Source organism: Gouania willdenowi, unplaced genomic scaffold (assembly GCF_900634775.1).
Source record: "Gouania willdenowi unplaced genomic scaffold, fGouWil2.1 scaffold_391_arrow_ctg1, whole genome shotgun sequence".
In the NCBI taxonomy this organism is placed as follows: domain Eukaryota; kingdom Metazoa; phylum Chordata; class Actinopteri; order Blenniiformes; family Gobiesocidae; genus Gouania; species Gouania willdenowi.
In genome coordinates, this window is record NW_021145152.1 from 22175 (window position 1) to 33295 (window position 11121).

Below are 11121 nucleotides of genomic sequence, written 5' to 3' on the forward strand. Positions count from 1 at the left end.
GTTGTTGTTTGTTCCTACATGTAACACTATTTTAGTAACAGTTGCTGGCAGCGTGGGTAACATTTGGTTAAGTTTGTCTCAGATAGTGTGAACTGTAGTACCTGGAATACAGTGTGTGATGTCATTAAATAATCTGATGTTCCTAGTTATTGAATCATCAATAATGAGTGACTAGGAATGTGTGTGGACCTGTTACACTGAACGGGAGCGTCTGATGGTGAGAGGGTTGCTGATGGCTGCTGGGGAGCGTTAGTCGTTAGGGTCGGTTGGCTTAGAAGCGGCTCTGCAGCAGGCGGAGTAGAGCGAGCTACGGAGGATTTGGACTGATGGGAATTCAGTCCCAGCAGTGGTAGAGGTGTTTTCCTGGTGGTTGTTTCAGTCGCTCAATTGGACTGAGTTTGTCAGCATTTTCATATGAGAGGGCTTCAAAACTATTATGGAGAGTGAGCAGAGGAGGGACGCCATTTTCCGTGTTTTCCTCTCGTCTGCACACAACAAATGATGGCTGGCAAGGTGTGGAACAGGACTGTCTTTAACCTGGATTCTCCCAGAGAACTGTATCATTGTCTTGTAGAGTACTATGAAAGAAAGACGACAGCGCTATTGACTGTTGTACGACTGTGTCCGTGTACTTGGTGAGTTGCTCATCTTTGTTTTTTAGATCTTTAGAAAGGCGACAAATCTCTTCTCGGAGATTAGTAATTTCATTGTTGGTGTTTTGTAATAAAATGTGTATCTCTGACGGTGGCTGAGAACGGTCATCTTGTCCACATCTATGGTGTGTGTAGACCTGAGGAGTATGTTCAGGCTGAAATGAGTGAAACTCTGAGTGTCTCATTCCAAAAAGCGAGGTATGTTTTTCTCTGAGTATGTTACCATGGCAACATTGTCTGTGAACTAAACCTGGTCGCTGGCAGGTTTTATCAAAGAAACCCTGGGTTTGTACCTGGCTCCGCCCACCTGAACATCGTGTCTGAACACTTTAATGAACCTTAACACTTTTCTCTGAAACACATTAGTAACATCACACACCACAGACGTGTTCACATCATTACTAATGTTGTGTTGCTTTATGTTTTTTTTTTTTTTTTTGTGCAAACGGTAGTTTTCTTTCTAACATTGTGGATGTAGATCATTAAGTGAAAGTCACTGAGAGGTTGATCTGCATTAAAACATCTACTGACGTCTGTAGTAAAGTTCACTGAATACAAACCTGTGGATAATATAAAGGAGGAGATGATCATTTAAATAAATACACTTTTAAGGCTTGATTGTTGTTTTATATTGTTATACAACTAAATCTGTAGATCACAGCTCTTTAAAGGTATGATGACTCAGTGAATTGTGATGCTGCCCTTGGAAGCGATGGGTCGTGGGTTCGCGTCCCGCTTCAGTGTTTCTTTATGACATTTTTTAGGACATTGAGATGACTGGTGACAATATTACATTAAAAATCAATATAAATGATGCGATATCAAGTGGCATTTACTGTCTTAATATCCAGTGTAACAGGAGGACTCTCTATGCAGAAATCCTATGCTGCTGACACGTCTCCTCAGACACATTTTATTCATATTATTCACCACTCGTCACGTCACTGAAGCAATAAAGTGATGAAGTGACCAAAAAGTGTGACTAATTACGGGTGATTTAAGCCACTATAGTCACTGAAGACTGAACACACCTTTAGACCAGACTCATATTAGGGTGAATAAATCACTCTATACCGGGTGGTTGCCATGGCAGCTTGACTCATCTTCGATTCATTGATGATGGCTTTTTATTGTGCGCGTGCACGTAGGGTTGATTGACCCACTTCATACCAGCTGTAATGGAATCAGATACCCAGAGTTTCCCATCGATGGGTATGTTGACCCAGAGTTTATGGATAGACTCAGAGTTTGTTAACCCTCCTTTATGGAATACCCCTCTGGTTCAGGACCTGTGGAGGGAAACCAGGTATATACATATATATATATATATATATATATTTTTTTTTTTTTTTTTTTTTTTTACGAAGTTTGCCTCCAACTTAGTACCAGCGACAGTTACTGGTTTCACAGAGACAGCCCATAGAATGTTCTGGTTTGATTACACACACATACAGATGTTAACACACACAGAATGGATTACACACATACACACATCTTTGTTTACAAATCCTAATTCTACACACAAATTGAAACACAGACACACACACAGATCAAGGTTTTTGAGTCGGCAGCTATTGCAGCCTTTTTTAATCTGTCAATGTTACCATATCAGTCTGTCATTGCCCGATCCCGTTAGATCTTGGAAGCTAAGCAGGGCTGAGCCTGGTTAGTAGGTGGATGGGAGATCACTGAGAATTCCAGGTGCCACAGTGGGGTGGCAGTCACCTCAGTGGTATCTGTCATTGTGTCCTTGGGCAAGACACTTCACCCACATTGCCTAGTATGAATGTAGTGCGTGAGTGAGTGCTGGTGGTGGTCAGAGGGGCCGATGGCGCACTATGGCAGCCTCGCCTCCATCAGTCTGCCCCAGGGCAGCTGTGGCTACAATAGTAGTTTACCACCACTAAGTGTGGAGTGAAAGAATAATCCCTTAATTCTGTAAAGCGTCTTTGACTGTCCAAAAAAGTGCTATATAAAATTGATGCATTATTATTATTATTATTATTATTATTATTATTATTATTATTATTATTATTATTATAATAATAATAATAATAATAATAATAATAATAATAATAATAATAATAATAATAATTAATTAAGCACATTATACTGATGATTTATTCAATTTAAATTGTGTTTGTAAGGAACCTGTTTACACTTTAAGTTGGGAATTCTTTTCTTTATGTATCTTATTTTAATTTCTTTAGAAACTAGAGGTTTATTAAACTTCTATTATATTTCTATTTATGATTTACTGGGTTTAGTTTAGTGTAATATTTACAGGTTGTTAAGAGCTACATAAACCCATAGTTTCCCTCATTCAAGGACTGAGTAATAAATTGCATCTGAAGTTATTCACGACTTGAGTACTTTTTCACTCTTACTTGAGTACTTATTTTTACAAGTACATTTCTTTCTACTAGAGTAATTATATATTATGAAGTTACAGTACTTTTACTCTACCCACCACTGGTTGCTATTTCATTGTTTTCATTGCTTGATTGGTAATGCAGCACACCTGAGTGGAAACAGGAGGGAGTCTAATCACTCACAGCACACACACACACGCACGCACGCACGCACACACACACCGACCTCATTGGGAGGTGGAGACACAGTTCTTCCTTTATTAAACAAATAAACAAAAATTTCAACAGTTATAATGATTCTTAGACGTGACTTGATGCCATCATACTTTTGTTTTTCATTCTTCACTGGTTTCCTGCCATACAAACAATTACATGGATTTCCTGACGTACTTTGGATTTTTGTCTCTGTGTGCCATCTTGGTTTTGAGTTTATCATCACCTCCCTTTGCTTTTACACATTTCTGACAGCATTTAATTATAACACTATATATTGTGTTCATATTAAATTATTATAAACTAGTAGGAAGTATGTATTACTATAGAAAAGTGGGAGGTTCAGTAGTTTTTTCATGGATGGTTAAATTAGGTTGTGTTTGAAGGTGGGATGTCAGGGACATTTAGGTTTGGTGTAAAATGTGTGGAGTGATAACTATTGTTTTTTCATAGATTTTGGCTTTTAGCAAGAACACTATAGGGAGTTGAACCCCATCTATTCCCATTCCAGTTTGTTGTCCTGGCGGATCCGGATCTCTTCAGACCGGAACAGACTCGGTCCAGACTCATTTGGTGTCATTAATCCACAACTGTTTCGATGCACACGGAATTTGTAAAGCATGTATTAAATAATTTATAAATGGTATCATTGCAGATGACTGATGACATCATCACTGTCAAGCTAGAACTGATGACATCATCACTGAGTCCATCGACTCAGGAGGTGGGGCGTGGGGGTGGGACGTCCAAACAAATCCAACGTTGCACACCCTTGTGGTGGTCAGACTGATCCTGAACGACAGAGATATTTGAGGAACACACACACACACACACACACACACACACAAACACAAATCATCTTTTATTATACTGCAAATACAGTCTAAACCATACGATTAACAACTTTAACCTTACACTTAACAGCATAGAAAAGGAAAGAGCCTGTAGCTACATTTCAAAACAAACTTACTACTACAGAGTCCAGACTGGTGAAATGTACAGATCATATATCAGATTGGATCAAAAACTGAACAGAAAGAAAGAAAAACAGCACAACTATATCAGTCATCTTGTTTTTTAAATGTGTTTTAAGAAGCAATAAGACAGTTACCAATGCCCCTCCTTACTGATAGTCACTAGTCACATATATGGACATGTATTGGTATTCTGTGATTTGGCTACTCCAGTGTTGTCATTACTATCACAACCGCAGTATATTATTAGTTTCTGTACATGTATAGTCTGTTTATTTTTATTTCTTCAATCAAAACCCCCCACACGGCTGCCCTACCTGGTGGAGTGAGTGGTGAACATGACTCAGCACTTTTGATGGACTATGTTTGTTATTGAAGTGATGTTGATGTAAATCTCAGCAAACAGTGGAAGGTGAAAGAGAAAAGACTTTGTAGGAATAGTCTCCAGTGTGTAGGTGAGTCTTAGACAGTGTGTGATCTTCAGATTTATGAAGGATTGAAGACAAATAAAGCCTCAGTCCAACAGACTTGTTCTCCTGTTCAGTGGAAACATGCTGAGATGTTCCACACGTGAGCTGAGCTCCAAAGGCTGCTCCACACTCACTGCACTGTGGCTCTGCAGGACATCACCCACTGTTACTGATGTTCACATGATGTTAGCAGAGCTTCCTGTGCTTTCCTCCAGCTGCTCCTCAGCATGTCTGAGTGTCTGTGTCTTCTCCACAGCAGCTTGGAGGGTGTGGATGGTTCCTCTGGTGCTGAGCCTGATTCCATCTTTACGGTGTGTATGTCTACAAAGATACTAAACCTGTGTCAGCCTGTGATCAAACCACTGTACACACACACACACACACACACACACACACACAGATGATTGGAGCAGACCTTCACTCATCATCACCTTTAATGTGTTTGTGTTCCAGCTGCTGGAGGACAACATCATCAGCTTTGTTAAGGCTGAACTCAAACACATGCAGAAGATTGTGGATGGAGATGATCCAGAGTGCTCAGAGAGTCAGATGGAGGGTGAAGATGAGGAGCAGAGGAGGAGCAGGGAGGCCTTTCTGAACATCACAGTGTATTTCCTGAAGAGGATGAAGCAGGAGGAGCTGGCTGAGCGTCTGCAGAGCAGTAAAAGTATGTGAACATCTTCACTGTGAGGAACATCACATGAAGGACACAAAGCTGGCTTTTCTTTTTCAAAGCATGATTCAATCAGTCACATTTAATCTGAGGAACCATCCAGACTGAGAACATCACACGCTTTGATCTCAAATGTTCGAACCTGCTCTGACTTCTCCACTCTAACATTAAGTTTGTCTTCATTCAGGAACAAAAGCTCATCGATACCAACGTGAGCTGAAGTCCAAGCTGAAGAAGAAGTTTCAGTGTGTGAGTGAGGGCGTGGCTAAAGCAGGAAGTCCAACCCTCCTGAAGGATATTTTCACAGAGCTCTACATCACAGAGGGAGGGGGAGGAGAGGTCAACCAGGAACATGAGGTCATGCAGATAGAAACAGCATCCAGGAGATCAGACACAGCAGAAAGAGCCATCACACTAGGAGAGCTCTTTAAAGCCCCTCCTGGAAGACCTCAACCAATCAGGACAGTGATGACAAAGGGCGTGGCTGGCATTGGGAAAACACTCTTAACACACAGGTTCACTGTGGACTGGGCTGAAGATAAAGCCCAGCAGGAGGTCCACTTCACATTCCCACTAACCTTCAGAGAGCTGAACGTGCTGAGGGGGAGGAGCTTCAGCTTGGTGGGACTTGTTGATCACTTCTTCTCTGGAAGCAAAGAAGCAGGAATCTGCAGCTTCCAGGACTTCCTGGTTTTGTTCATCTTGGATGGTCTGGATGAGTGTCGGCTCCCTCTGGACTTCCTCAGCACTCAGACCCTGACTGATGTCTCAGAGTCCACCTCAGTGGAGGTTCTGCTGATAAACCTCATCAGAGGAGAACTGCTTCCATCAGCGCGCCTCTGGATAACCACACGGCCTGCAGCAGCCAATCAGATCCCTCCTGAGTGTGTGGACATGGTGACAGAGGTCAGAGGGTTTACGGACCCTCAGAAGGACGAGTACTTCAGGAGGAGGTCCACAGATGAGGAGCAGGTCAGCAGCATCATGTCCCACATCAGGACGTGTCGTAGCCTCCACATCATGTGCCACATCCCACTCTTCTGCTGGATCACTGCTACAGTTCTGGAGGACATGTTGAAGAGCAGAGAGGAGGGAGAGCTGCCCAGGACTCTGACTCAGATCTACAGCCACTATGTGGTCCTTCAGAACAGAGTCAAGACAGTGAAGTTTGATGGAGGAGCTGCCACAGATCCACACTGGAGTCCACAGAGCAGAGAGATGATAGAGTCTCTGGGAAAACTGGCTTTTGAGCAGCTGCAGAAAGGAAAGCTGATCTTCTATGAGAGTGACCTGACAGAGTGTGGCATGGACCTAAGAGCAGCCTCAGTGTGCTCAGGAGTGTTCACACAGGTCTTCAGAGAGGAGAGCAGCCTGTACCAGGACAAGGTGTTCACCTTCATCCACCTGAGCCTTCAGGAGTTTCTGGCTGCTCTTCATGTCCATCAGACGTTCATCAGCTCTAAAGTCAATCTTCTGGAGAACTCATTGATGTTTAAATTCACACAAACTCTTAACCTTCTCCATAGTGGAGGTCAGCCTGACTTAAAATTTCTCCACCAGAGTGCTGTGGACGAGGCCTTACGGAGTCCAAATGGACACTTGGACTTGTTCCTCCGCTTCCTGCTGGGTCTTTCGCTGCCAACCAATCAGAGGCTCCTACAAGGCCTGCTGACACAAACAGGAAGTGACTCACAGACCAATCAGAGAACAGTTGATTACATCAAGGAGAAGCTGAGTGAGGGTTTGTCAACAGAGAGAAGCATCAACTTGTTCCATTGTCTGAATGAAGTGAATGATCACTCTCTGCTGGAGCAGATCCAACAGTCCATGAGATCAGGACGTCTCTCCACAGAGAAACTGTCTCCTGCTAAGTGGTCAGCTCTGGTCTTCATCTTACTGTCATCACAAGAACATCTGGATGTCTTTGACCTGAAGAGATTCTCTCCTTCAGAGGAAGCTTTTCTTAAGCTGCTCCCAGTGGTCAAAGCCTCCAAGAAAGTTAAGTATGTGACTTTAGAAGAACGTCTTTAATTCTGTCACAGACAAACATCTGTAAGGTTTCTCTGAATCTTCATCAGGTTGAGTTCCTGTGGTCTCTCAAAGAAAAGCTGTGCAGCTCTGTCCTCAGTCCTCAGCTCTCAGTCCTCCAGTGTGAAACATCTGGACCTGAGTAACAATGATCTGCAGGATTCAGGAGTGAAGCTGCTGTGTGAAGGACTGAAGAGTCCTCACTGTAAACTGGACTCTCTCAGGTCAGTGGATCACATGTTCCATCAACATTGTCTTGTTCCTTGTCTCCTCACTTGTTTCCTGAGTTGTGGATGTTTTTCTGAATCCAGTCTGTCAGGTTGTGTCATCACAGAGGTGGGCGGGGCTTCTCTGGCAGCAGCTTTGAGCTCCAACTCCTCCAGTGTGAGAGAGCTGGACCTGAGCTACAACCATCCAGGAGACTCAGCAGCGAAGCTGCTCTCTCAGAGACTGAACACTCTGAGGTGAGACACATCACAGCAGCTCATCACATGTTCACATCAATCCCCATCACATGTGTGACAGAGAGCTGTATCAGAGGAATGTGATGAAGGTGTGAGAGGTGGGACACTAAAGGAGGAGGACTGGGACAAGTTAGAGGGATGAAGGACAGAGATAAGAAGGGAGTGAGGAGTGAAGGTAGCAGGGAGGAGAGATTCAAAGTCTTAAATGTAAAGTGTGGGGAAGAGTTGATTATTTTAAAGTGAGAGTGAGATGTGAAGTTGTAGTTATGTATATTGTGCTTATGTTGTTGTGTAATCAGTCCAGTCTGGTGACCAGTGTGAAGCTTAGGTATAATGGTGGTGGCTGTGGACAAAGAGAAGGAGTGAGTGGTAATACAGGTATTTAGGATCAACGTGTCTAAAGTTAAGCCCACTATGAGTTTTATCCCACAGTCTAAGACATGCCAGTGCATTGTAGACCGATGTATGTGCAAGAACCACTACTGCAAACCCAAGCGCTGCCCTGGACCCGAAAATGCAGCCAGGCTAGCAGAAAGAGTGGGGGCCAGGAAGCCCAGACAACCCCCTCATGGATGAGCAGCCCTCCAGACGCCCCTGAGACCCCAAGCCGAGAGGCAGCAACCGCCCCCCACACACACATCCGAGAAAGCACCAAGGAACCGAAGACCCAACGCACCCCGCCACCGACCCCAACCCCCAACCCCAAGGCCCCCCACCAACATCCACCCCACCAAGCCAGCCGGCCAAGCTCGCTGGGCCCTCATTTCGAAACGCCAAGCAACCCACCCCAACCCCGCTACAGATGCCAGCACCCCCCAGTGCGCCCACTCCCCACACCAGCGAGGCAGGCCGCCCAGGGCCAGCACACACCGAGGACAGCCCCCAAGGCAACCAGGCCACACCCAAAGGGAAGAGGCACCCCCACGCCTTGCCGGGCCGACACTGCTCGAAGAGACCCTCCAAATAGAGCCCCCAGCAACACGCCCCCCAAGACCCACCGCCCCGTCATACCCGATTCCACCATCCTGATGTATTTGTACCCATCCATCAACAGAGGAGCCGGGCCGCCACCCGACAGGCCCAAATATGTGATCCTACCCACCTTCCTGTTATGGTGCCTCTCCATTCCCCAATCGAGAGGAACTTCCATATCCCCTGTGTGAATGTGTGTGTTTAGTAAATGTATGAGGTGCAATTAAAAGAAAGGGGATGGAGGGGAGCGGTGCTCCCCATCCAACCTTTGTGTATATATGGGTGTGTGGTGCAATAGCTCCGGAGGGTGGAAGTGGTGGTCGCACCCTCTGGGGGGTGGTGTGTTGAGGTGTGATTAACATTGTCGCCCCAGTGCCACTACTCAGTCGCCCAGGCGGCGGCCATCTTTGTAGATCATCTGTGACTTTATCCAGCAGCGGATCTAGGTTCAGTTTAATTAATTCATTTAAGTTTGGTGATAAATTTAAGCCTAGATATTTAATTGTGTTTGTGGGGGAGGGGTATTGTGGGTTTTGGCTTAATGGATTACATGAATTTTTTGTTAAAAAGGAGGATTGCCGATTTTGACCAGTTATTGGAATAGTCTGATAGTTTAGAGAAGCTGTTTATTAGTTTAAATACTCCTTCTAATGTGGATGGGGTTCTTCCAAAGAGAGTAAAATATCATCTGCATAAAGATTCATTTTGTGTTCTGAGATGGATGAGTGGATTCCTTTAATAACAGAGTTCTGACGAACAGCTGCTGCGAGAGGTTCAACGAATATTGCAAAGAGCAAAGGTGAGAGTGGGCAACCTTGTCTGGTTCCCCTCTGCAGTGTGAAGCTTTGGGATGTTGTTTTGTTTGTGGTTACTGAGGCCTTAGGTTTAGAGTATAGGGTGGAGATCCATTGTATGAATGATTCTCCAAAGCCAAACATGCCAAGGACAGCTAGGAGGAATGACCAGTTGACTCTATCGAATGCTTTTTCTGCGTCAAGTGACAAGATTAGTGTTTTCTTTTTAGAGTTCTGTGCCATGTTGATCAAATTAAACAGTCTTCTAACATTGTCTGTGGAGTGTCTATTTTTAATTGACTCTACTACTTTCTCTAACCTGGAAGTGAGTGCTTTGGAAATAATTTTTATGTCTGTGTTAATAAGCGAGATGGGACGGTAACTTGAGGGTAACATGAGGTTTTTGTCTGGTTTAAGTAGTAATTTAATGTTTGCTGTATTCATGTGGCCTCCTACGTAACCTTTATTTTTAATCTCTGTTACTACTCTGAAAAAGAGCGGAGCCAGCATTGATCAGAAATGTTTTAGGAATTCAGCAGGGAACCCATCTGGACCGGGTGCTTTGCCTGTCGACATGCTATCCAAAGCATTTTGTAGTTCTTGTAAGGTTAATGGTGAGTCTAAGGTGGTTTTCTGATCTATGGTGAGCTGTGGTAGGTTTAAGTTATTGAGGAAGGTTTTAATATCTTCAGGGTCAGGGTTTAAGTTAGATGTGTAAAGATTTTGATAATAATCATGAAAAACCTTATTAATGTCCTGAGGTAAATTTAAAGTTTGACCTGAATTGTCAGAAATTGCTGCTATAAAGGAATTTTCTTTGATGTGTTTGAGCTGATTTGCTAAATATTTGCCTGATTTATTAATATAATCAAAGTTTTTGTATAGCAATTGTTGCAAAATAAAAAGTTTTGTATTTTGGAGTTTTCTGAACAAAAGTTCTCAGGAATTGCTAACATTAGACTCACTGAACATCTGGAGACACATAACATCCTAGCTGATGAGCAGAATGACTTTAGAAAATGTAGGGCCTGCATTGATCATATTTATGTTTTATCATCTGTGCTGAGGGCCAGGCTGCAAGAGGGAAAACCAACATTTGTCTTTTTGTTGATTTCCAGAAGGTTTTTGACTGGATCAACAGGGATCTTTAATGTATAAATTACTGGATTATGGCATTACTGGTACATTCTATGATGATGTCAAATCACTCTATAAAGCCCCAGTTGCATGTGTGCAGATCAATGGTTTAAAAACTGGTTGGTTCTCCACCACGTTTGGTGTAAAACAAGGAGATGTGTTGTCTTTGTTTTCCCTTTATATAAATAATGTGGTAAATGAAATTATGGAAGCAAATCTGGTTATTTGTATAAATAACTGTAATTTAAGTCTTTTATTGTATGCTGATGATATTATTTTTCTGGCAAATTTACATAATATGTTAAATATTTTAAATACATGGTGTAAAAAATGGAGACCGACTCTAAATAAAGATAAAACACAGATCATGT

At 43.1% G+C, this 11121-nt stretch overlaps 1 protein-coding gene across 2 annotated transcripts; it reads left to right on the plus strand.

Annotated features, from left to right (window-relative positions):
* The first annotated feature begins 5168 nt into the window (after nucleotides 1-5168).
* Nucleotides 5169-8869, plus strand: LOC114460070 (protein NLRC3-like). 2 transcript variants are annotated; one of them, XM_028442097.1, is made up of 4 exons: nucleotides 5169-5349; nucleotides 5543-7358; nucleotides 7434-7607; nucleotides 8280-8869. In XM_028442097.1, exons 1-4 carry the CDS (start codon nucleotides 5184-5186, stop codon nucleotides 8302-8304), a joined length of 2181 nt encoding a protein of 726 aa, XP_028297898.1. In that variant the 5' UTR covers nucleotides 5169-5183; the 3' UTR covers nucleotides 8305-8869. The 2 variants fall into 2 exon arrangements, with proteins under 2 accessions (XP_028297898.1, XP_028297899.1); XM_028442098.1 differs by lacking the exon at nucleotides 8280-8869 and having other exon boundaries at nucleotides 5543-7096; nucleotides 7440-7587.
* Nucleotides 8870-11121: the final 2252 nt, after the last annotated feature.